This window comes from Mirounga angustirostris, unplaced genomic scaffold (genome assembly GCF_029215605.1).
Source record: "Mirounga angustirostris isolate CCGP_5_RB_7025 unplaced genomic scaffold, mMirAng1.0.hap1 SCAF_1, whole genome shotgun sequence".
Classification (NCBI taxonomy): Eukaryota; Metazoa; Chordata; class Mammalia; order Carnivora; family Phocidae; genus Mirounga; species Mirounga angustirostris.
Window position 1 is genome coordinate 57,429,114 of NW_026991709.1, and position 27,552 is coordinate 57,456,665.

Genomic DNA, 27,552 nt, shown 5'->3' on the forward strand with positions numbered 1-27,552 from the left:
TTGAAACTCCCTTTGACACATACCATTTTAAAATTTATTTTTACAAATACAAAATCAATTCTTAAAGTATGGATGTTTTCTACTGAGTTGCCTTAAAAATTTACCTTTAAAAATTAAAGTTTGTTTATGAAGTGAGAAAGAATTTCATACACTCCTTTAGAAAATTGTGTTTAGGTAGTGTTGAAAAATGAAGTCAGGGAATCTCTCTGTGAGACATATAACATGTTCACACATACACAGATACACACACACACACACACACAATTTCAGATTACCTTAAGTAGGGACTCCATTATATAAAATGCAAGAAAAGAGTAGTTGCAATATCTTAATTCATGCTCATAGATATCACTTAACTCAGGTATCCAAGAAATTATAATGGGAAACATATTCATTAGTATCACAAGATACCCAATGTACTCAAATTCATCAGTAAATACAATTTTATGGCATACACGAAGAATGCAATGTCTACAAAAAAAAAAGAGTTTTATCTGATAAAATAATTATACTGAATTATTTTCATTATATGTTCAGTTCTGTTTTAATCATCTATAGTACACAGCCCAGCTTAGTTCTGGGTAGAAGCAATCCCTACCTAACACTTTCTGGCATCCTGCTTCAGATATTGTCCTTTTAATGTCCTCCTCTGCTAAATGTCTTGAGGCTTGTTTCCCCTCTTCTTTCCCCCCATCTTCCTCAACTCTCAACCATTTTTAGTTTTAATAGAAATACTTTTGGTCACGAGATGGGGATAATTCAAACTGGAAATATTAAAAAAATAATAAAACAAAGGGAATCCCTTCCACCTGCCAGACATGATTACTATTAACAGTTTGAATATTGGTCCAATCTTTTTGTTTATGTAATCATTATTTGTAAACACAAAAGAAATTATATCATACATATTGTTCTGTAAACTTTTTTTCTTTTTCTTAACAATGTATCATGAGCATCTTTCCTTGTTGAGGCATAAAATCTGTAAAAAAAAAATCCCAGGATGTGTGGTAATGGACCAGTATGCATCCACAGTTTATCAAAATATTTAAAGCAAAATGGATGGAAGTCCTAAATGTGAGACAGGAAACCATTAAAATCCTAAAGGAGAATATAGGCAGCAACCTCTGTGACCTTGGCTACAACAACTTCTTAATAGACACATCTCTGAAGGCAAGGGAAACAAAAGCAAAAATGAACTACTGGGACTTCATCAAGATAAAAATTCTGCACAGCAAGGGAACAGTCAATCAAACTAAAAGGCAGCCTATGGAATGGCAGAAGATATTTGCAAATGACTTATCTGATAAAAGGTTAGTATCCAAAATCTATAAAGAAGTTATCAAACTCAACACCCCAAAAATAAATAATCCAGTTAAGAAATGGGCAGAAGGGGCACCTGGGTGGCTCAGTTGGTTAAGCATCTGCCTTCGGCTCAGGTCATGATCCCAGGGTCCTGGGATAGAGCCCCGTGTCAGGCTCCCTGCTCAGCGGGGAGCCTGCTTCTCCCTCTCCCTCTGCCTGCCTCTCTGCCTACTTGTGCTCTCTATCTCTCTGTCAAATAAATAAATAAAATCTTTAAAAAAAAAAAAGAAATGGGCAGAAGACATGAAAAGACATTTTTCCAAAAAAGACATACAGATGGCTAACAGACACATGAAAAGATGCTCAACATCACTCATCATCAGGGAAATACAAATCAAAACCATGATGAGATATTACCTCACACCAGTCAGAATAACTAAAATTAACAACTCAGGAAACAACAGATGTTGGCAAGGATACAGGTTGTGGAGAAAGGGGAACCCTCTTACACTGTTGGTGGGAATGCAAACTGGTGCAGCCACTCTGGAAAACAGGACGGAGGTTCCTTAGAAAGTTAAAAATAGAACCACCCTATGATCTAGCAATTGCACTACTAGGTACTTGCCCAAAAGATACAAAAGTACAGATTCGAAGGGGCACATGCACCCTGATGTGGTGTCATGCAGTATTTGTCTTTCTCTGGTTTATTTCATTTAGCATAATGCCTTCAGCATCCATCCACACTGTTGCAAATGGCAGGATTTCCTTCTTTCTCATGGGAATAATACTCTCTTGTGTATATATACACCATATTTCTGTATTCATTCATCTGTTGATGGACAATTAGTTTAAATTCATGTCTTAGCTACTGTGAATATGTTGCATTGAACATAGGAGAGCAGATATCTCTTTGATATCCTGTTTTCATTTCCTTTGGATGTATACCTGGATGTGGGATTGCTAGATCGTGCAGTAGTTCTATTTTCATTTTTTAATTTTTTTTGAAGAATCTCCAAACTGCTCTCCATAGGGGCTGTACCAATTTTCATACTTACCAACAGTGCACAAGGGTTCACTTTTTTCTACATCTTTGCCAACACATATTATCTCTTGTCTTTTTGTTGATAGGGATTCTAATAGGTGTGAGGTGATATTTCATTGTGTTTTGATTTGCATTTCCCTGATATTAGTGACATTAAGCATCTTGTCATGTATTCTTTGACCATTTGTATGTCTTCTTTGAGAAAGTGTCTGTTTGGTTCCTCTGACCATTATTTAATTGTGATGGTTTTTGTTTGTTTGTTTTTACTATTGAGTTGTATGAGTTCTTTACATATATTGGATATTAACACCTTACCAGATATATGATTTGCAACTATTTTCTCCCACTCCATAGCTTGCCTTTTCATTTTGTTGATTTTTTTTTCTGTGTAGAAGCTTTTCAGTTTTGACGTAGTCCTACTTGTTTATTTTTGCTTTTGTTGCCTTTGCTTTTGGTGTCAAATCCAAAAGTCATTGCCAAGAATGCTATCATGGAGTTTTCTTCTGGTTTTATGGTTTCAGGTCTTAGTTTACTCCATTTCAAATTGATTTTTGTGTATGGTGTAAGATAGTGGTCTAGTTTCATTATTTTTTTTGTGGCTGTCCCGTTTTCCCAACATCATTTACTGAGGAGACTATCCTTTCTGCATTTATATCATTGACTCCTTTGTCATAAATTAATTGACTATATACCCATGGGCTTATTCCTGGGCTCTCTATTCTGTCCCATTGATCTATGTGTCTGTTTTTATGCCAATACCATACTATTTGTTTACTACAGCTTTTTAATATAGTTTGAAATCAAGAAGTGTGATACCTCCAGTTTTATTCTTTATTCTCAAGATTGTTTTGGCTATCCAGGATCTTTCGTGATTCCATACAAATATTAGGATTTTTTAAAATTTTTGTAAAAAATGTTATTGGAATTTTGGTAAGGATTGCATTGGATCTATAGATTGCTTTGTGTAGTATGGCCATCTTAACAACATTAATTCTTCCAGTTCATGAGCACAGGTATCTTCCCATTTATTTGAATCTTCTTCAATTTCTTTCATCAATGTCTTATAGTAATCACTGTACAGGTCTTTTGCCTCCTTGGTTAAATTTATTCCTAGGTATTTTATTCATTTTGATGCAATTATAAATGGGACTTTCTTAATTTCCCTCTTTTGTTATTAGTGTATAGAAATGCTACTGGTGTTTGTATATTGATTTTGTATCCTGTAACTTTACTGAATTTGTTTATTAGTTCTACCTTTTTCTGGTGGAGTTCTTAGGATTTTCTGTATATATCATTACATCTGCAAAAGATGTCAGTTTTACTCATTTCTTTCTGATTTGGATGACTTTTTTTTTCTTGCCTAATTACTCTGGCTAGGACTTCCAATACTATGTTTAATAAAAATGATGAGAGTGGGCCTCCTATCTTGTTCCTGATCTTAGAGGAAAAGTTTTCAGCCTTCAGCTTTTCACTGTTGAATATGATGTTAGCTGTGTGATTGTCACATATGGCCTTTGTTGAGGTACACCCCTTCTTTACCCAGTTTGTTGAGAGTCATAATTTATATTTACCCCTTTTTATCTTGTGTATCCATTATTGTAGTTATATTAGTTTTTTTAATACTTTTGACTTTTAACCTTTATGCTAGATTTTAATGTGATTTACCACCATTGTTACAATATTAGAGTAGCCTGAATTTTATATTATTTATTTTTTTAAGATTTTATTTATTTATTCATGAGGGACAGAGAGAGAGGCAGAGGCAGGGGGAGAAGCAGGCTCCCCGCTGAGCAGGGAGCCTGATGTGGGACTTGATCCCAGAACCCTGGGATCACGGCCTGAGCTGAAGGCAAACGCTTCACGGACTAAGCCACCCAGGCTCCCTAGAGTAGCCTGAATTTTATTATATATTTATCTTTACCAGTGAGATTTATGCTTTCATATGTTTTTCTGTTACTAATAGGGGGTGTGTCCTCTGGATGGCAATCACAAAAGTCAGGGTGCCAAACTCTTGCACAAGTTCATTTCAGGTAGACACTGTCCTTGCAAGCTCATTAAGAACTGTTTCGTTGTCTGCTCTAGTCTTCTGGATCTTGTGGACATAAGCCCAATTAGCTCTCAGAGCAGGTGTTTTGGGGACCCATCTCTCAAGAGGAAGTCTTAAAAGTTGGAGCACTAGATGTTGGGTCCAAACCCTTTACTTCTCATGGAGAACCTGGGGGCCATGAGTTCCCTTCTGATCACATGCCTCAATGCCAAGGGGTGAGTTTTATGCTGAGAGTGTGTCTCAGTCTTTCCTACCTGTTTCAGTGTAGGTATTCTCTCATTAGTCTGATGTGTAGGAATCACTCAGCTAGTTTGTGGATTTCTTTGAGAGGGAAGTGATCCATATGTGGCTGTAGATTTGGTGTGTTGATGAAAGAGTTAAGTTCAGGAGCCTCCAACATCTTATCTTGGACTAGAATACAGACTGCTTTTCTTTATTTCTTTCAGGAATAAAGTCATATCTGGCATAGCATTGCACTTGATGTTACCTTTTGCTTAAATCTATAATTGACTATACTTTGACTTGTTTATGTCAGATAGATGAATTGAAAGGGATATAATGGGGATTGCTTACAATTCCTTTAAATCTTTAATGTTGGTGTTAATTTCTTTACTCCTGGAATACTATATTGCTTCTTATGACTATTTTGGCCAGGGTTCCACTTGGTCACTTGGACCTCCCTGCCATAATAATTCTTATTCTATAGGTCAGCAAGAAAATGTGAATGTTCAGTTACACACGGACTATACTCATCCCAAGTATACACTTGGGAGATTTAGAGAAATAATCACACAGTGGACTTGCTGGATTACTATGGAATGAAGCAGAGTGGGTCAGAGATTCCATATATCATCTAGCCTAAATCTTCCTCTCTAACTTGAGAACTATGATAGCATTTCAAGCCTTTAGTCTTTTGTTTGTTTGTTTATACTCCCCCCTCAGTCTTTTAAAAAGTCTGAGTATTCTCTTTTTTCCCAGTGAAAAGTTAACTCTTTTAGTAAAGTGACTAAAGGCCCATCTGAGAAAAGAGTGAGGGAATATTTATCCTATGCACTTGTGGTGTTCGTGTAGACCTTTATGAAGGCTTTAAAATTAGGAATGAATCAAGTCCTATATACATTTGTGGTTTTCCATGTAATTACCGTATCATTCTATGACTCACAGAGAATTGAATGACTTCCTTTTATTCAATTATGAAGGCTTTAAAAAACCCTATAATATGAAAATATCTTTCTTGTATTTATTGAGTATGGTAGATTAAGGATGCCACATAATCTTTGATACTTTTATTGAGAAGAGGGGTCTATATTTCCTCCTCTTGAATCTAAGAAAAGAAACTAGGCACCCAAATTGGAAAGGAGCAAGTAAAATTATCTCTATTCATAGATGACATGATCTTATACACAGAAAATCCCAGCAAATTCACAAAACACAGGAGAGTTAATCAATGAATTCAGCAAAGCTTCAGAATACAAAGTCAATATACAGAAATCATACACTAGGAATGAACAATCCTAAAATGAAATTAAGAAAGCAGTTTCATTTATAATAACATCAAAAAGAAAAAATATAAATATAGGATTAACTTTAATCAAAGACTTGTATGCTGAAAACTACAAGACATTCCTGAAAGAAATTAAAGATCTAAATAAACGAAAAGTCACCTCATGTTCATGAATTGGAAAGCTTAATATTGTTAGGATGGCGATACTGAAGATTCAGTGCAATCCCCGTGAAAGTCTCAAAGACATTATTTTTTTGCAAAACTAAGCAAATCATAAAATTTATATGTAATTACATTTATATATAACATTCCACATTGTTACACCAATCTTGAAAAAGAAAGTAAAGTTGATAAACTTATATTTCTTGATTTCAAAATTGTCTAGCAGCTGTGGAAAACAATTTGGTGGTTCCTCGATAAGTTAAACATAAAATTATCATATGATCCCGCAGTTTCACTCTTAGGTGCATAGCCAAAAGGTGGAAAGCAGGTATTCAAATACTTGTACATGAATGTTCATAGCAGCACTGTTCTCAATAGCTAAAAGGTGAAAACAACCCAAATGTCCATCGACTGATGAGTGGGTAAACAAAATATGATATATCTGTATTATTCAGCCATAAGAAGGAATAAATCTTGATACATGTTACAAAGTGGATGAAATTTATGTTACTGATACATTCTACCGTGTGGATGAAAAACCTTATGCTGAGTGAAAGAAGCCAGAAACAGAAAGCTATATATTGTACGATTCTAGTGATCTGAAACATTCAGAACAGGTAAATTCATAGAGACAAAGCCAACTAGTGCCATGCAAGAGCTAGGGGGCAGGAGGAGTAATAGGGAGTGACTGCTTAATGGGTGCTGGATTTACACTGGGGGCAATAAAAATGTTGTGGATTTTGATTGAGATGATGGTTGCCCAACATAAGGAATGTGTTAAATAACATGGAATGATACACTTAAAAATGGTTGATCTTGTTATATGAAATTTACTTCAATAATAAAAAAAAGTTATTATACTATCTCTTTTTTTCTTCAAGTAACTTTTTGTATGTATATAAGTAATTTAATTGTAAACTAGTCCAAAATATTTTCCAATGTATTCAGGATATGAATTTATTTTTTAAATTTTTCGTGGGGCTTCAACTTTCAACCCTGAGATCAAGAGTTACATGCTCTACCAACTGAACCAGCCAGGAGCTCCCAGGATATAAATTAAAAAAAATAAAAATGGTATTTAAAATCAGTATAATAGCATTTCTAGTAAGGTTCAAAATCACTTACCTTGATGGGATCCCTTTTTCTTTTTTAGTGTTATACACCCAATTGAGCAATACTTTTCTAATAAAGGAAAGAAGTTTTTTGCTTTCAGAATAATTCTTTATTGTCTCAGGACTCATATATCTGGGGAAAAAAAGAAGTAATCATTAAACATGCTTTAAAATTTGGGGAATAGATTTAATGCAGTATTGTCAGAAAGCAGGAAGATGATTTTGTCCATTGATAACTGGAAATAGGACACTTTCATGAGCATAGGTCCAAGTCACAAAGTTGTAGATACAAGTAGATATATAATTATTAATTTAGATTCTGGGGCTCACTCATTAAAGAGAGAGTATAAAAAGTCAGAGATACATGGTTTAAAATAGAAAGGTCAGGTCCAGGGAAGAAAAGGATAACATGATTCAAATACATCCAGGTGTTCATGTTGTATCCCCCATTATCTGGTGAGGCAATGAACAAATTACCTCATTAAAATGTTTGCTCTACAAAACAGACATGAAAATATCCATGCCAGTTGGGAATAATTAAATAAGAAAGTATATATGAAGCACTCAGCCCATCTTACACATCCTCTTATCTCTTTGATGTTACCTTCTGGGCAGGTAGCTGGGGAATTAATGGACAAAATACAAGTGGTAAGTAAAGACTTAATGGTTAGTTGGAGAAGTTAGTGGTCCTAAAACCCCAAAAGACGGTTTGGTGCACATATCCCATTGTCTCTAGGTTTCTGCTGGCTTTTCTATCGAGGTAGCTCATACCTATGTGCTACGATTTGGTCTTAGCCAAATCCCTTGGTTTTCGTTATCTTAATTGGAAGGGGGATAGGGCTTTGTCCTTGGGTCTGAGACCCTACTTTAAAATATGGCTTAATTGGAGGGTGTTGGTGACTTAAATTCAAAGGTGGACCTTGTCCTTCCTATTGACTATACTGTTCTTACTCTGAAATTTAAGCAATTTCTCTGCTACAGGGATACAGATGTAATTGAAAAGAAGGAAGTCATTCAATTCTCTGTGATTCATAGAATGATACGGTAATTACATGGAAAACCACAAATGTATATAGGACTTGATTCATTCCTAATTTTAAAAATATTTATTGAACCTATCATGCTTGCTAAAAGCTGGGGAGAAACCATGAACAACTATAGATCTCTGCCCTTAAGGATCCAGCAGACTAAGGGAGTAAAACATGCAAGTAACAATTGCAGTAAACTAGGGGGTGTTGCTATGGAGATAATAACGAATAGGGCACTCTAGATCCAGCAAGTGGGGGGCATTTAAGGTAGTGTTGGGGAATCAGAAAACCTTCCTGAAATAATTAATGTCTCAGCTAAAATCTGGTCATTTCTTAAGTTCTCATGAATCCTAAAATTCTGTGATATCAGTAATTCAGACTCCTGAATTCCTATTTTTTATCATCACATTCTCTGTTTAGACCTGATTTAGGAAGACAGTTGTGATCTCTTTAATTGGATAGTGAGGCAGCTTAAACTTCCAATGCGAGCTTCCCAAGGGGCTACTGATAGGAATGACAGGCAAGTTGCAAAGTCAACTCCAAGGCTAATAGTACTGACTATTAAGTGTAATTAACAGGAAGTTCTCTGGGGATTGGAACACAATTCCACTTATCCTACTATCCTGATATTCCTCATAGTGCCTGCCATATACATTTGCCCATATTAGTATATAATATTTATCTCTTTAATGTATCACAAAAAATAATATATTCTAAAATGTGCCTTTGTTGTCCACTAGGAATCCTTCCAACCCTTTAACTCCCTTCTCCCCACTGTTGACCTCCTTTCTTTGGGTCTTCATAGGCATATATTGCTTCCGCCTTCTTGGAGGATTTAAAGAAGAAAAATCAAGGCAATGGGTTGAATTGCTCTACACTGCTTTTTTTTTTTTATATATTAACTTCTCCTGAGCAATGCAGCGATAATGCTTTTCAGCATGTTATTTATTCATCCATTTAAAAACTTTCACTGTGCACTGTGCATCTGTCTTCTTTAAAGAGTGCATAATATTGTTCCTAAGTGATCACATTTGCCCAGTCCTCTTTGCCAGTCTCTTTCCCATAAGCATTTGAACAGCCTAGAGCGAGGGGGCAAATGGAAGCCCTTGTCCTTACACCTCATTCATCAAGAAAATAAAATTTTAAGTAAGATGTATTATATCTTCCTACCTTGACAAGCATGTCATAATGATTTGTATGGCTAGGTTTGAAATGGAATCTCTTACAGTCTTTGAAATCTGTACTTAAACTGCAATGAGATTGTGCTCCAGCATCTGGCTGCTTCTCTTCCCGCACACGGTTTATCCCTCTCTGTGCTGCAAGCCAGGACTCGTGAGTGGACACCATGCTGGGGCTTCTCTTAGCTTTCAGGCTATGCACACCAAAGGCCCAGTTTGCTTGCGAGATAATGGCCCAGGGGAAAGGCCCAAGAAAACCTTACAAATGAGCTTTGGGACCATTCGAGCAGGGAATTTTGGTGTCTTTAGTACCAGGAGTGTGGTTTATTTTATTTTATTATTTTATTTTTTATTTTTTAAAAAACTTTATTTGTCAGAGAGAGAGAGAGAAAGCATAAGCATGGGGAGTGGCAGGCAGAGGGAGAAGCAGGCTCCCTACTAGCAGGGAGCCCAATGCAGGACTCGATCCCAGGACCCTGGGATCATGACCCAAGCTGAAGTCAGTTGCCTAACTGACTGAGCCACCCAGGCGTCCCAGGAGTGTGGTTTAGAACAAGAAGATATGTTATGTCCGGTCTTTGGGTGGACATCGTTGTAGCTACATGGCAGTTTAACTCTTCCCTTAGCCCACTCATATATCCTTTGTCCTTCCAAGGGGATCTGAGGCTACTGTCTAACATGCAGACTTCAAGGAACTCATTGTGTACTACATAGGCTTACAGCAAAAGAAGCTATTACAAAAATATGCTGGGTATTAAGAGAGAATATGCATTGGGAAGATGTGCCTGGAGGAATTAAGGGAGTCTTTGACCTTAGTGAGGCATTCAAGCAGTCTAAAAGGAAGAGTATTTTACTACAGCTCACTTTGGGGGCAAAAGGAGGAAAGGAAAAGCATCTTAGTTGGCAGCAGCAACATGTTCAAATGCACAGAAGTCTGAATAAGCAGAGCAAACTGGGAAACTGAACATAAGTGATTTGGCCTGATTTGGGGCTGCAGAGCAGGCAGCAGCTCAAACACGTAATACTGGATGATCTCAAGTTACCAGAAAGAGCAAGAAAACTCACTTGCACAATTTTCTAAATGCAGTGGCCTAGGCCTCACAAAAAAATGTGAGATTAACATATTTTCAATATCCTCGAAGGTAAACACCATAGTTTGTAGAAGCCTAGGGAAGGCTTCTCTTGCCAATGTACTTACTCTCCCTTCTTCTCTCCAAAGCTTCCCGCTGCACCTACCAGCACCTGGACTGCACTCTGGGACAGAGTCTCATTCCTATATTGTCTCTGGTAGCTTGCCTAAAAGAAATGTGCAAATTATTATATAGCATGGGTAACAATAACAACTTAATATTTTCTTTATGGAAAAATAGTCTGTAGAAAGAAGTCAAAATCCCTAAATATCTACTATCTCTATAAAAAGACTGTTTCTATGCAGTTCAGACCTCGCAATCAGTGCAGAAGGTCCGTCTGGGCTTTGGGTAAAACCAAACTGGTTCTGTGGGAAACTAGATTCCTGCTAGATGTTAATTAGGCTTTCAAAAATAAATGGTGTTCTGTGACCGCTTAAACGGCCAAATAAATATGGGAATTTCCTGCTGCAAGTATATCCTCATCTTAACGGTTTATAATGCACATTAGAAAATTAAAGACTTTGAGAAATCCTATAGTAGAGAATCCTGGTTTATATCTTTAATTTCATTTTCCCAAATATTTTGACAACACAACTCTGTTGTCTCCAGTCTGTTATAAGCATTAAATGAACTGCCACTGTTGTACAGAAAACTGTCATTTGCTCATTTGGCCCATATATTGAGAGCCCACTTTGCTTCCGGCACTACCTCTGATGCTGAAGAGGCCATTGTCTGACACTGCCCTGGCCCCAGTGTGCTGAACACTGTCAAAAATCACTGTGTGGACTAACTTCCTAAATTGGAATGTATGATATAACTAAAGACTTTTGCTTCCATAGAACATGACTTGTCTGCACAATCATGTATGGATTTTTTTTAACATTTTTATTTATTTATTTGTCAGAGAGAGAGAGAGAGAGAGAGCACAAGCAGGGGGAGGGGCAGGCAGAGCAGGCTCCCCACTGAGCAAGGAGCCCAACGTGGGACTTGATCCCATGACCCTGGGATCATGACCCGAGTCGAAGGCAGACGCCTAACTGACTGAGCCACCCAGGCGTCCCTCATTTATGGATATTAAAATGCAGCTTTGCTCTTGAGGCATCCCAGAAAGGGGTAAAACTAATTTTAAGAATGAGGGAACAAAGTTTATTTGTCTGTAACACAGGAACTCAACAGAGTAACACTGTTCTTCTTAAACTAAAAGTACTTATAAAATAATGTGAGATTGGGCGCCTGGGTGGCTCAGTTGGTTAAGCGACTGCCTTTGGCTCAGGTCATGATCCTGGAGTCCCGGGATCGAGTCCCGCATCGGGCTCCCTGCTCGGCAGGGAGTCTGCTTCTCCCCCTAACCCTCCTCCCTCTCATGCTCTCTCTATCTCATTCTCTCTCTCTTTCAAATAAATAAATAAAAAATCTTAAAAAAAAATGTGAGATTAACATATTTTCAATATCCTCGGAGGTAAACACCATAGTTTGTAGAAAAATAAGGAAGCTGAAAGTAGTATGGAACTCATGAAAGCTTAGCAACACAAATGACAAAACAGACTCTAGAAAAATGTTAATTCTTAAATGATCATTCATGCCAAGATGTAAGAAGAATTTAGAGAATGGTTGATTCCCTAAAATAACTGCCATTTATTGAGCTCCCTACCATACTATTAAATTAACTGATTTATATATATTTTGCAAAGAATCATTTAATCCTTACCGGAAATTTATGGGGAAGATAATCTAATCTGCATTTCACAGAGAGAAAGCTGAGGCTCAAAGAGTTAAGTATTTTTCCCAAGATCACATGAGAAACTCAGTTCTCTCTGAATTTAAAGCCTGTCTCCCTTTCCCCTTGTTATATGTGGGGGACGCCTCCTCTCCTGTACCACTGTCTCATCATGCTGTGCTTCCTCTTCTAATGTACAACAGTAGAGAAGGTATTGCCCAGTTAATAATAACTGGCTGAGATTTAAATAAAAGCTCTCAAGGCTTTGAGAAGTATAATAAACTAGTTAATATTATGGTTGGAGCAGTGAGCATTAGAATTGAGGTTGCAGAAACCAAATTAGCAAATGAAGGTAAACATGAAAATACGTCTAGAACAAAGAAGGGCTAAAAAGATGCGAGATGAGATAAAGAGCTGGAGAACAGAACAGAAAGATCCAACCTACTTTAAAAAAATAGGATTTCCTGGTTAAGACCCAATACATAGCACAAAATCAACAAAGATATAATGGTAGAAAACAAACATTTAGGGAAAAGTATGTGGAATGTATATTGCAGAAAACATAGAATATCACAAGTGGAAAAAATCTAGGAGGTCTTGCAGTTAGCATTTTCCTCTTTTACAAGTGGGGAGAATAAAGACTAAAAAGAGTTAAGTCCTGAGTCACATTATTAATGAAAGCAAGACTTAAAATGGAGTCTCCTGTATTGATTTGGAGGGTTCTTGAATACTATATAAATTAAAAATCTGGAAGTGACTCAAAGATATGGTATCATAAAATCTGCTGGTGGAACAAAGCACTATATGGGCATAAGTTCATCCTTCATGGCACTCACTACCTCAATTGCTTAAAGAAATTATTTAGGTTCTTGGAAAAGCTGCCTTTGAGAGTCAACCTCTCTGCCAGGACTAAAGCTGAAGAGAGAACAATCGTACCCTATAGACCTTCCATTTCCCAAGTTAGAATGAATACATAGAACGCTTGGAATTCTGTATGGCTGGAATAGCCAAGACATGCATGAGAGTTCCATATGCAATGAGGAAGACCCACCATGAAGATTTTGAGAGCATGAGTCATGGCAACGAGTCCATATCCTGACCTGGATAGTAAAATGGTAATTAGGCTATTAGCAATTTCCCACAGAGTCCAGCATGCTGCTGTGCCACAGAATTTCTCTAACTTTTATCCAAGATTTGATCTGAAAACTAGTCTCTACCTGCAGTTATTAGCAGAGTTGGTGGTATCTTTCATGAAAAACTGGTGTGGACCTAGAGATGGGTGGTGTTGTGGAAATGGCTGCATAACACACCTGAAGGTTGAGTTCTGCTGTAATTCCTGCCTTGGGGTCTGTGAAATTCCCAAATCCTCTTAATAAAACACCTTTTATTTAGGCTAATTTGGATGGATCTATTTCCCTTTTCCTTCTTTTGGCAGTCAAACAGATTCCTAAGATAACGCCAAACTTCCCTTTGCCTTTGTAACAATCTATTAAGCTATGCAGGTAAGCCTAATCAAGATGTCTTTAGTGAAGGAAAACGTTTTCAGGATAATTTTAGGCCCAGATATCATTTTAAAAGTGTATGATCAAGTACTAACTATTTGTGCCGACAAGAGACGCCTGTTGGCCAGCTCCATTGCTTCGATGTTAAGGGTCTCATCTATTTCCTTGTTACAGTCTAGACATCTCACCTTTTGATGTTCTGTTGGGTCTCCTTGGCTCAACTAAGTGAAATAGAAATAAAAACAAACAAAAAAATAATACACGAATATTAACATACTGTTTATCATAACCCTCAAGCAATTCACCTAAAAATTTAGTTTGAAAAACTATAGAAAATCTGTTAAATACAGAAAAAGTGTTCAGATGAGTTTCCTCATCATCTCACAGTTATCTAGAAGGTAAAATAATTGCCAGTTTTGGAGGAAAGGAGTTATGACATATTTTTATGTTTACATGGCATTATTGACATTTTATAAAAGCGACCACATATATGATCCCACTTTAAACCAATGGTTCTGGAAGTGTGGTCCCTCAGCAGCCTCAGCGTCACGTGGAAATTGTTAGAAATGAATATTCTCAGACCCCAACACAAACCTGCTAAATCAGAAAGAACAGGGCAGCAATCTGTGGTTTTATAAACCCATTCCATGATTCTTGCTGTTGATAAAATTTGATAATCACTGCCTTAACCTCATCACTTAAGGTAGAGTAGAAGGTGAACTTAGCATTGGGAGATGGGGATTATGGATAACTTCACTTTACAGTTGAGAAAAGCTGAAGCTTAGAGAAAATAGAAGATTTGCTCAAGATCACAAAGCTTTTTATTAAGTGACAAAGCCAGATATGAACCCAGATTTTCTGAGTCCAAGGCCAGTGCTCTATCTATAATACCATAATATTCCCCATGTGTAATTATCTGCCTTCTGAAACAGATCAAGTATCAGAGTGGTGGCCTCAACCTTGACTTTGCACTAGAATCAGCTGGGTAAATGGAATAAAAACACATATTCCTGGGACCCACCAGACCATCTGCGTTATTAGCATCTCCTCAGTGGGGCTGGGAAATAAAGCCATATTTTGATAAGCTTTCTAGATGAATCTGATGCAGTCAGATTAGCAAAAAGGCACAATTGGGAGCTACTATAGAAAATAATTGGATGTGACTTGGTACTTGTCTTATCCAGAAATCCCGGCACTATTCTGTAGGCAGAGGGCTTGGTTCTGAGTCCCCATCCAGAGCTTCAAGCACTGGTTAGTGGATATGAAATGGATTTTGGGGAATCCTACTTTATAGAAACAAATTATCTTATTTCTACACTCCTAGAAGTTGGCTCCTTCTCCTATTGTATGACTCAGCAAAACATTGCAAAAACTGCATCATACAGTATGCATTGAAACATTGCATTGAAAACTGGATGTAACAGAGGAGATAACAAAGCAACAGTAGCATTGAGAAGATTCCAGAACAACTTTTATTATTTCTCCTTATGGCAGCCACGACCGATTGGGGAGTTATATACCCTTCAGTGATTAAGAAGTCTGACCACGGAGATTCTAAAGCATATCTCAGAAGCAGGAGGTGACATCTCACCCACACCTAAACTTATGATACTGGCTTTGAATTCTATTTGATATCAAAAAATAATATTAATCATAAGTGAGGGGCTAGCAAGTACTTGACAGTGTAAACAAATGCTAAGTAAATGCTGAACAAAGGCACCTGTTCACTGTCAATCTAATAAAAAACTAGCCATTTTCTCAGGCTCACTCTCCTCTTTTATGGCACCTTTTATAGGGAGCTCCAAAGCACTGCTCCTTCTTTTGAATTTACAACACTAAGATTCTTTTCTATTATGACAGTGGGTTACCAATGCAACTTCTCCGTCAATTACCAGTATTAAAACTGTGAATATTTGTAACATTTAGGCTTACTTCAGGTAATGATATCTACTTTGAAGGAGTAAACAAAGAATATGACTTGCTTACCGCATATGGGTTTTGAAGTATAATTGCTTTCTCAACCATATTCCAATCCGCATTAGCAAGATCTTTGTCAAATTTGAGTGCAGAGGCTGCAGATTTGGTTAGCTCTTGAAAGTGTTGAAATGTACAATAAAGTGATTTATATTTTGTTGATGTGACATCACGAAGACCTTTGGTACGAAAAGTATGTTTTATCAATAATAAGGATACCACCATTTTAATATGGATTATACAGTTTCCTTTTGTGTCTACTGTCACAACTATTTTTTATTGAAGTTAAAGACTCAACATAAATTGTATAATAATGGAAACATTAACAATTTCAAGCTTTTCTACTTTCGTACTCCTCAGAATAATAACAGTAATAGTTAATATTTATTGAGTGCTTACCATATGCTGAGAAAACACTTCTCAGCACATTGAACGTATTAAGTCTTTGATTACCTTACCCATTGTTTAAAAGTCCCTTTTCCCGGTTTGATAGATGAGGAGACAGAAGAATAGAGGTGTAATGATTAATTTTATGTGTCAACTTGACTGGGCTACAGGATACCCAGATATTTGGTAATATTATTCTAGGTATGTCTGTGAAGGTGTTTCTGGATAAGAATAACATTTAAATTGGTAGACTGGGTAAAGCAGATTGCCCTCCTCACTGCCGGCAAGCCTCATCCAAACCATTGGAGTCCTGAATAGAACAAAAGAAAATTCACTCTCTCTGCCTTATGGTCTTTGAGTTGAGACATCAGTCCTCTCCTGCCTTTGCATTTGGACAAGAAGTTACGCTCTGGCTTTCCTGGATCTCAGACTTTTGGACTGAAGATCTTGGACTTCTTAGCTTCCATGATCATGTGCACTAATTTCCTATAATAATATAATATATCCACGTACACAGAATAGATGACCCATACATATATAGGAGATACATATGTAGGAGATATATATGTAGGAGATATATATCTGTGTATATGTATATCTATACTTCCTACATACATATCCCTGACATAAATATCCCATATATATGTATATATTTACAAATATACAGAATATAGGTAAATATACATATATTTAGGAAATACCTATGTAGGAAGTATCAATATAGATATATACATATATATATATATCCTACCTAAATGTAATGTCATGTATACACACACACACATATATATGATAAGTATATATATTTATCTCCAGACCTCATTAAGGTTTGAAGGACTCTTCCTATCAGACACAAGTTCCTTTTCTTGAGCCATAGAAGCTTCCTTGGAAAGCAATAATGTTCCATGAGCAAATGTTCACTGCTCTCAATGCAAATAAACTCGTGCTCCTCAATAAGAATTTTAAGTTTATTTAGCTACTAAGTAGAACATATGATACTCTTTGCAAAGCTCCCCCTCTTTAATCTTTTCTTCCCAATTTACTGTGTTAAGGCTCAGAGAATTTTAAAAAGAAAAAAGAAAAGGTTTTGTTGCAAATACAAGGAAGGAAGGCAGATTGGGTAATGATTGGTCATCCATAAAGATGGAGTCTCAAGACTGATTAAAAATGCCATTAGGATGAAAGCTCTGTGTAACAGAAGGGGTGATAGAGCATTTGGGAATATAATGGATTGAAAGCATCAGGGTTATTTGTTTCTAGTTCCTCAACTGCCATTACCTCGTTGCATGACCTTGGGCAGGAACTTTTAACTCTCTAGATCTCCATTCTTCCCTTGTTAAAAAGTAGACGATGAAAATGGGCATACTGTATAAGGCAATTGCCTCCTACAACTGCTATTTCTGCTTCTATGCTCCTCATACCATGCAATCAGTTATCCACAGAACAAGAGTTAACCATATAATTACATTTACTTGCTTAAAACTGGCCAAGGAACTCCTCTTGCCCTTAGAATAAAATCTTAAAATCTGAGGCCCTTCATTACTTAACTCCTTTCTACCTCTCCCATCTGGACATTCTCCACTATCTGCTTGTTCTCAAAGGGTCAAACCCTCTTTCCTTGAACACACTCAGTTTCTAGCTTCCTCAGGAACCTAGCACCCATTGAATTTTCTATCTTATGTATGTGTGATTTGTTTACTTTGATGTGCATATGACTCTCTGGTCCTGCCTCATATGACCTGTTAACTGTCTGTTTCTCCTTTCTCCAATGTAAGCTCCATGGATATAGAAATCTTGTCTGTCTTCATAATGCATCATTATCAGTTAGAGTAGTGTCTGGCAGATAGAAGGCTTTCAATAAAAGTTTGTTGAATAATTGAATAAACTTATTGTATTATTTTATTTAAACTAGACTAATGCAAATAAGTAATCTTTTTAAATTTACAAGCTTATTGGCCTAAACTGTTCATATGCTTTTTTAAAAAATTTATTTATTTGAGAGAGACAGAGATAGTGAGAGAGAGCACAAGTGGGAAGGAGGGGGAAAAGCACACTCCCCACTGAGCAGGGCGCCCAATGCAGGGCTTGGTCCCAGGACCTTGGGATCATGACCTGAGCCAAAGGCACCCCTGTTCATATGCTTTAATACACAGATCCAATTTCCTCTTCAGTTAGACACTTGATTTTCATTTATGCGGCTTCTTTCCTCCTTATTAACAATTCTTTAGCATTTTTAGAATGTCTCTTCACTCGGGAATAGTAATTACTAGGGGTTACCTAGTAAGTAGTAGGGCTTATCTAGTAATTAGTAATTACTAGGGCTTACCTAGTTTACTAACTGCCATTGGCAAAATAAATCTATTGACAATCAAGGTAACTAAGCATACTGACACTCCATGAAATAATACCTAGAATAGAAAGAAAAATACAAAGTAAGTATTCATGATAATTTCTTGTAATACATTCTATATTTACCAGTGTAAATTAAACTAGATTGTACTAGGTAGATAAACGCTCATAGTAGGAGAGAATTTGAATGTCAGGCATGATGAAAGTACTCTGGGGATTCTCTATCTTCCTGCACATATTTTATCCATGTTTTTGGAACAAAATCAAGACTCAAGACATATGATTTGACAAGTAAACATATAGAGACATTGGGGGGAAAAAAACTTGTCCCTAAATTCCATTGCTGCACTTCTTGGGCCTTCAGATATTGGGTGCTTCATATATTTTAACCAGTTTAATAGTTGTTTACTATAGGAAATAGGTCTGATATCCATTATTCAGCATGGCCAGAGTCAGAAGTCCACAGGCATAAGTAATTTGCTAAAAGTTCCTGAAGCATTCTAGCATGCCTTCAAAGTTGAGGACCACTAAGTTAGTTAATTTAATAGTAGTACAAGCTAACATCTCTATAGTAAGTGTAGAGCACAATATGTCAGGCTTATTTAATCCTCACTACAATTCTATGAAGTAAATACCAATATTGTCCAATTACACAAGTGGGAAACTCAGGCAGTAACTAACCCATGGTCAATTAACTTGTGAGTCCTAGGGACAGTATTAAGTTATTTTTTTATTTTTTATTTTATTTTATTTTTTTATTTATTTTATTATTTTATTATTTTATTTTATTTTATTTATTTTATTTATTATTTATTTTATTTTATTATGTTATGTTAATCACCATGCATTACATCATTAGTTTTTGATGTAGTGTTCCATGATTCATTGTTTGTGTATAACATCCAGTGCTCCATTTAATACATGCTCTCTTTAATACCCATCACCAGGATAACCCATCCTCCCACCCCTTTCCCCTCTAGAACCCTCAGTCTGTTTCTCAGAGTCCAGAGTCTCTCATGGTTCATCTCCCCCTCCGATTCCCCTTCATTTTTCCCTTCCTACTATCTTCTTTTTTTTTTTTTTAACATATAATGTATTATTTGTTTCAGAGGTACAGGTCTGTGATTCAACAGTCTTACACAATTCATAGCGCACACCATAGCACATATCCTCCCCAGTGTCTATCACCTAGCTACCCCATCCTTCCCACCCCCCACCACTCCAGCAACCCTCAGGTGTTTCCTGAGATTAAGAATTCCTCATATCAGTGAGATCATATGATACATGTCTTTCTCTGATTGACTTATATCGCTCAGCGTAATACCCTCCAGTTCCATCCATGTCATTGCAAATGGCAAGATCTCATTCCTTTTGATGGCTGCATAATATTCCATTGTATATATATACCACTTCTTCTTTATCCATTCATCTGTTGATGGACATCTTGGCTCTTTCCATAGTTTGGCTATTGTGGACATTGCTGCTATAAACATTGGGGTGCACGTACCCCTTCGGATCCCTACATTTGTATCTTTGGGGTAAATACCCAGTAGTGCAATTGCTGGGTCATATGGTAGCTCTATTTTCAACTTTTTGAGGAACCTCCATACTGTTTTCCAGAGTGGCTGCACCAGCTTGCATTCCCACCAACAGTGGAGGAGGGTTCCCTTTCTCTGCATCCCCGCCAACATCTGTCGTTTCCTGACTTGTTAATTTTAGCCATTCTGACTGCTGTGAGGTGGGGTATCTCATTGAGGTTTTGATTTGGATTTCCCGGATCCCGAGTGATGTTGAGCACTTTTTCACGTGTCTGTTGGCCATTTGGATGTCTTCTTTGGAAAAATGTTTGTTCACGTCTTCTGCCCATTTCTTGATTGGATTATTTGTTCTTTGGATGTTGAGTTTGATGAGTTCTTTATAGATTTTGGATACTAGCCCTTTATCTGGTATGTCATTTGCAAATATCTTCTCCCATTCTGTCGGTTGTCTTTTGGTTTTGTTGACTGTTTCTTTTGCTGTGCAAAAGCTTTTTATCTTGATGAAGTTCCAATAGTTCATTTTTGCCCTTGCTTCCCTCGCCTTTGGCGATGTTTCTAGGAAGAAGTTGCTGCAGCTGAGGTCGAAGAGGTTGCTGCCTGTGTTCTCCTTTAGGATTTTGATGGACTCCTGTCTCACATTGAGGTCTTTCAACCATTTGGAGTCTATTTTTGTGTGTGGTGTAAGGAAATGGTCCAGTTTCATTCTTTTGCATGTGGCTGTCCAATTTTCCCAACACCATTTGTTGAAAAGACTTTTTTCCACTGGACATTCTTTCCTGCTTTGTCGAAGATTAGTTGACCATAGAGTTGAGGGTCCATTTCTGGGCTCTCTATTCTGTGTCTGTTTTTGTGCCAGCACCATACTGTCTTGATGATGACAGCTTTGTAATAGAGCTTGAAGTCCGGAATTGTGATGCCGCCAGCTTTGCTTTTCTTTTTCAACATTCCTCTGGCTATTCGGGGTCTTTTCCGGTTCCATACAAATTTTAGGATTATTTGTTTCATTTATTTGAAAAAAGTGGATGGTATTTTGATAGGGATTGCATTAAATGTGTAGATTGCTCTAGGTAGCATTGACATCTTCACAATATTTGTTCTTCCAATCCATGAGCATGGAATATTTCTCCATTTCTTTGTGTCTTCCTCAATTTCTTTCATGAGTATTTTATAGTTTTCTGAGTAGATCCTTTGCCTCTTTGGTTAGATTTATTCCTAGGTAATTCATGGTTTTGGGTGCAATTGTAAATGGGATGGACTCCTTAATTTCTCTTTCTGCTGTCTTGTTGTTGGTGTATAGAAATGCCACTGATTTCTGTGCATTGATTTTATATCTTGCCACTTTACTGAATTCCTGTATGAGTTCTAGCAGTTTTGGAGCGGAGTCTTTTGGGTTTTCCACATAAAGTATCATATCATCTACAAAGAGTGAGAGTTTGACATCTTCTTTGCCGATTTTGATGCCTTTTATTTCTTTTTGTTGTCTGATTGCTGTGGCTAGGACTTCTAATACTATGTTGAATAGCAGTGGTGATAGTGGACATCCCTGCCACATTCCTGACCTTAGGGGGAAAGCTCTGTTTTTCCCCATTGAGAATGATATTCGCTGTGGGTTTTTCATAGATGGCTTTTATGATATTGAGGTATGTACGCTCTATGCCTATACTCTGAAGAGTTTTGATCAAGAAAGGATGCTGTACTTTGTCAAATGCTTTTTCTGCATCTATTGAGAGGACCATATGGTTCTTGTTCTTTCTTTTATTAATGTATTGTATCACATTGATTGATTTGTGGATGTTGAACCAATCTTGCAGCCCAGGGATAAATCCCACTTGGTCGTGGTGAATAATCCTTTTAATGTACTGTACTGGATCCTACTGGCTAGTGTTTTGGTGAGAATTTTTGCATCCGTGTTCTTCAAGGATATTGGTCTGTAATTCTCCTTTTTGATGGGTTCTTTGTCTGGTTTTGGGATCAAGGTAATGGTGGCCTCATAAAATGAGTTTGGAAGTTTTCCTTCCATTTCTATTTTTTGGAACAGTTTCAGAAGAATAGGTATTAATTCTTCTTTAAATGTTTGGTACAATTCCCCTGGGTAGCCATCTGGCCCTGGGCTCTTGTTCGTTGGGAGATTTTTGATGACTGCTTCATTTTCCTTAGTGGTTATAGGTCTATTCAGGTTTTCTATTTCTTCCTGGTTCAGTTTTGGTAGTTGATACATCTCTAGGAATGCATCCATTTCTTCCAGATTATCTAATTTGCTGGCATATAGTTGCTCATAATATGTTCTTATAATTGTTTGTATTTCTTTGTTGTTAGTTGTTATCTCTCCTCTTTCATTCATGATTTTATTTATTTGGGTCGTTTTTCTCTTCTTTTTGATAAGTCTGGTCAGGGGTTTATCAATATTATTAATTCTTTCAAAGAACCAGCTCCTAGTTTCGTTGATCTGTTCTACTGTTCTTTTGGTTTCTATTTCATTGATTTCTGCTCTAATCTTTATTATTTGTCTTCTCCTGCTGGGTTTAGGCTTTATTTGCTGTTCTTTCTCCAGCTCCTTTAGGTGTAGGGTTAGGTTGAGTTTTGAGACCTTTCTTGTTTCTTGAGAAAGGCTTGTATTGCTATGTACTTTCCTCTTAGGACTGCCTTTGCTGCATCCCAAAGATTTTGAACAGTTGTGTTTTCATTTTCATTAGTTTCCATGAAATTTTAAATTCTTTAATTTCCTGGTTGACCCATTAATTCTTTAGTAGGATGCTCTTTAGCCTCCATGTATTTGAGTTCTTTCTGACTTTTCTCCTGTGATTGAGTTCTAGTTTCAAAGTATTGTGGTCCGAAAATATGCAGGGAATGATCCCAATCTTTTGGTACCAGTTGAGACCTGATTCGTGACCTAGGATGTGATCTATTCTGGAGAATGTTCCATGGGCGCTAGAGAAGAATGTGTATTCTGTTGCTTTGGGATGGAATGTTCTGAATATATCTGTGAAGTCCATTTGGTCCAGTATGTCTTTTAAAGTCTTTATTTCCTTGTTGATCTTTTGCTTAGATGATCTGTCCATTTCAGTGAGGCGGGTGTTCAATTCCCCTACTATTATTGTATTATTATCAATGTGTTTCTTTGCTTTTGTTATTAATTGCCTTATATAATTGGCTGCTCCCATGTTAGGGGCATAGATATTTACAATTGTTAGATCTTCTTGTTGGATAGGCCCTTTAAGTAGGATACAGTGTCCTTCCTCATCTCTTATATAGTCTTTGGTTTAAAATCTAATTTGTCTGATATAAGGATTGCCACCCCAGCCTTCTTTTGGTGTCCATTTGCATGGAAATGGTTTTCTAGTTCCCTCACTTTCAGTCTGGAGGTGTCTTTGGGTCTAAAATGAGTCTCTTGCCAGACAGCATATCGATGGGTCTTGTTTTTTTACCCAATCTGATATCCTGTGTCTTTTGATTGGGGCATTTAGCCCATTTACATTCAGGGTAACTATTGAAAGATAGGAATTTAGTGCCATTGTATTGCCTGTAAGGTGACTGTTACTGTATATTGTCTGTGTTCCTTTCTGGTCTATGTTACTTTTAGGCTCTTTCTTTGCTTAGAGGACCCTTTTCAATATTTCTTGTAGGGCTGCTTTCATGTTTGCAAATTCCTTTAGTTTTGTTTGTCCTGGAAGCTTTTTATCTCTCCTTCTATTTTTAATGACAGCCTAGCTGGATATAGTATTCTTGGCTGCATATTTTTCTCATTTAGTGCTCTGAATATATCATGCCAGTCCTTTCTGGCCTCCCAGATCTCTGCCAGATAGGTCTGTTGCCAATCTAACATTTCTACCATTGTAGATTACAGATCTCTTTTCCCAAACTGCTTTCAGGATTTTCTCTTTGTCTCTGAGACTCGTAAGTTTTACTATTAGATGTCAGGGTGTTGACTTTTTTTATTGATTTTGAGGGGGGTTCTTTGTGCCTCCTGGATTTTGATGCCTGTTTCCTTCCCCAAATTAGGGAAGTTCTCTGCTATAATTTGCTCCAATAAACCTTCTGCTCCTCTCTCTCTTTCTTCTTTTTCTGGGATCCCAATTATTCTAATATTGTTTCATCTTATGGTATCACTTATCTCTTGAATTTCTGCCCTCATGATCCAGTAGTTGTTTATCTCTCTTTTTCTCAGCTTCTTTATTTTCCATCATTTGGTCTTCTATATCATTAATTCTCTCTCTTGCCTCATTTATCCTAGCAGTTAGAGCCTCCATTTTTTATTGCACCTCATTAATAGCCTTTTTGATTTCGACTTGGTTAGATTTTAGTTCTTTTATTTCTCCAGAAAGGGTTTCTCTAATATCTTCTGTGCTTTTTTCAAGCTGAGCTAGTACCTTTATAATTGTCATTCTGAACTCTAGTTCCGACATCTTACTAATGTCTGGTTTGATTAGGTTCCTGGCAGTCGGTACTGCCTCTTGTTCTTTTGTTTGAGGTGATTTTTTCCGTCTTGTCATTTTGTCCAGAGGAGAATAGATTAATGAGAGAACAAAATGCTAACAGGGTAACAACAACCCCAGAAAAACATACACTAAACAAATCAGAAGAGACCTGAAACCGGGGTAAAAGAAAGGGAAAGAAAGAAAAAAGAAAAAGAAAGAAAAAGATAAAAAAAAAGAATATGGTCAGATATGATCAGGCTGGTGCATAGATCAGTGCCACACACTAGATTTTGGGCGTATTTTGGTCTGTTAGAAGAAAGCCTCCCAAAATTTTAAAGAAAGAAAAACTTATATATGTACAAAAATAAGGGTAAATACAATGAAGGGATGGAATATGACTGTAGAGATGAAAATTATAAAAGATTTTATGAAAGGAATTGATAAGATAAGAAGTTGGTTGAAAAAAGAAAGAAGAGAGATTAAATAAAAAAAAAAGGGAGAGAATGTGATCAGGCAGGAGACTAGAACAAAGCCATACACTAGAGATTTAGGGTATATTTTGGTCTATTAGAAGAAACTGTATCCCAAAATTTTAAAGAGAGAACAACTTATATATATACCAAAAATAAGATTAACTACTATGAAGGGATAGAATATGACTCTAAAAATGAAAAATAAAAAAGATTTTTTAAAAAGGGATTGATAAGATGTTGGCTGAAAAAGGGAAAGAGAAAAATTCAAAAGAAAAGAAAAGAAAATTAAAAAATTAACTTTGAAAGACTAAAGAATCATGGGAGAAAAAGCCATGAATTCTATGTGCCGTATTCCCCTAGTGCTGATGTTCTGCCGTTCTCATTGATGGGTAAACTTGGTCTTGGCCGGCTGTTCTTGCTGATCTTCTGGGGGAGGGGCCCGTTGCCATGTCTCCCAAATGTCTTTGCTGGAGGCGGAATTGCCACGCCCTTGCCCGGTCCGGCTAAGTAATCTGCTCCGGTTTGCTCTTGGGAGCTTTTGTTCCCTGCAAGCTTTCATACAGCTTTGGAGGACTAGAGCGAAAATGGCAGCCTCCCAATCTCCACCCCGGAGGAGCCGAGAACTCGGGGCCCCGCTCCTCAGTGCGCCCCCAGAGAAAAGCAGTCAGTCACTCCCATCTCCCCGGTCTCCGGCTGCACTCTGCTCACCGGCCTGTGACTGAGCGTTTCTATCTCTGGCACCCGACCCCGCGTGCAGTCTCCAAACCCAGCAGATCCCTGCGGTGCGCTCCCGCGCGGCTCCTCCCGGGGGAGGAAGGTGAGTCTCCCCGGATCTGCCGCTTGTTGGGTCCCTGCTGGAGGAGCAGTGGCCCGACTGTGCTGTGGATCACGGTTTAGGGCAACCCCGAGCTGAGAGCCCGCTCCTTGGCTCCGTCTGTGCAGCCGGCTTCCCCGCTCGGGTACCTGGGAGCTCTGCCGCACTCAGGCACCCCCGGTCTTCCTTTGACCCCGAGGGTCCTGAGACCACACTGTCCCACGAGGATTCCAGCCCCCGCTTAGCCACTGGAGCGATGTCCCTCAGCGGAGCCGACTTCTAAAAGTTCCGATTTTGTGCTCTGTGGCTCTATCACTTGCCAGAAGCGGCAGACGGAGGCCCCCTACCCCGCCGTCTATCCTCCTGAATATCCTCTTGGATTCACTTCTCCGTACGTCCTACCTTCTAGAAAGCGGTTGCTTTTCTGTTCAGAGAGTTGCTGCTATTCTTTTCTTCGATCTCCTGTTGAGTTCATAGGTGTTCAGAATGGTTTGATCCCTATCTAGCTGAATTCCTGGGACCAGACAAAATTTAGGTCTCCTACTCCTCTGCCATCTTGCTCCTCCCCTCAGGATTAAGATATTTTTAACCTTTTCCTCTCGTGCTGCTTCATGAGCATTAAAAAGTTAGCTGGAGGGTTCAGCCAGATTAAATTAAGGAAGAAGTGCGACCTTCTTCTCAACTAGTTACTACTAGTGAGGGCATCTCACTACATGATTTTTTTACTAGGGTTTTATCTCAAATCATTGCTCTGCATGGCATCATTATCATCATCATCATGGCTCATATTTATTGTACATTTACAATATGCTAAACAATGTGTTAAGTATTTTATGTATATTTTCTATTTCTCAAATAACGCTTTGAGATAGTGTTGTGCTAGAGCTGACTTTTACCAGCTCATGAGAGCTGATCATTACATTTTCAGGAAGTTATGGAGTTTATTGTTGTTCTGTTGAGTGATTACACCACGGAAATTGACAAATACTACCAATTAGGGCTCCCTCTGACTCCTAAGAAAGTTACTTGTTAAACATTTGCTAGCACAACTCTGGTATTATTTAGTCCCTTTTGGAATGAAGAAACTGACAGGTGCGATGGGGTAGGTACTAATTAACTTACTGATGGCCACGCAGCCAACTAGAAATTTTAGAATCCAGATCCATGTGCAATGTCTACCTTTACACTGGCCAGGATGTGTGGTGCCAAACTGACCTTGATTATTCAGGCATGTGGAGATAGTTAAAAAGAAAGGGGAGATCATGTAATATTAGATAATTTGGTTTTAAAAGCAGTGTTTGAATGTTTAATTTTGTAATGTTTGGGCTATTATCTAATTAGACATGCAGTAATTCCCTTGCTGCTCTTCTCTTTACATTTGGAATTTATGTGTTAAAAAACCCACAATGGAAGTGTTAGATGCATCGTGATATCTGCACAGGAAATTTCTTACAGAGCTCCTTGTAATGGTCTTACCTGGAAATGAGGTAGAGGGAGAGTCATGCCCTTTATGTTCTGTTTGGCAGAATTTGGGGCTAGTATCAGTGTAGAGGTAACCTCAGTTGACCATTAAAATGTTTTGGTTCCTAGCATTACTAAATGTGGCCTCACAAAGTTACAGAAAACAATAAAGTCAATCATAAGCAGGTTTCTATTTTTCTCGAGTGGCTATTAGGAATAAGTAAAAATAAAAATAAAAACACTTATTGAGTACTTACTCTGTATCAGGTACTATTTTAAAAAATATTTATTTATTTATTTATTTGATGGGAGGGAGGGGCAGAGGGAGAGGGAGAGAGAGAATCTCAAGCAGACTCCACACCCAATGTGGAGCCCAGTTTGGGAATCCATCTCATGATCATGACCTGAGCTGAAACC

At 37.6% G+C, this 27,552-nt stretch overlaps 1 protein-coding gene across 1 annotated transcript in view; it reads right to left on the reverse strand.

The window, feature by feature from the left end:
• SLC9C1 (solute carrier family 9 member C1) overlaps positions 1–27,552 on the reverse strand; it is a 75,086-nt gene that overhangs the window by 23,616 nt on the left and 23,918 nt on the right. Inside the window, exons 9-14 of the mRNA XM_064589402.1 lie at positions 18,412–18,493; positions 15,711–15,877; positions 13,820–13,945; positions 10,574–10,671; positions 7,183–7,302; positions 276–471 (exon numbers count right to left, since the gene is read on the reverse strand). Coding sequence (XP_064445472.1) covers positions 276–471; positions 7,183–7,302; positions 10,574–10,671; positions 13,820–13,945; positions 15,711–15,877; positions 18,412–18,493 — 789 coding nt within the window. The remainder of the gene's footprint in view (positions 1–275; positions 472–7,182; positions 7,303–10,573; positions 10,672–13,819; positions 13,946–15,710; positions 15,878–18,411; positions 18,494–27,552) is intronic.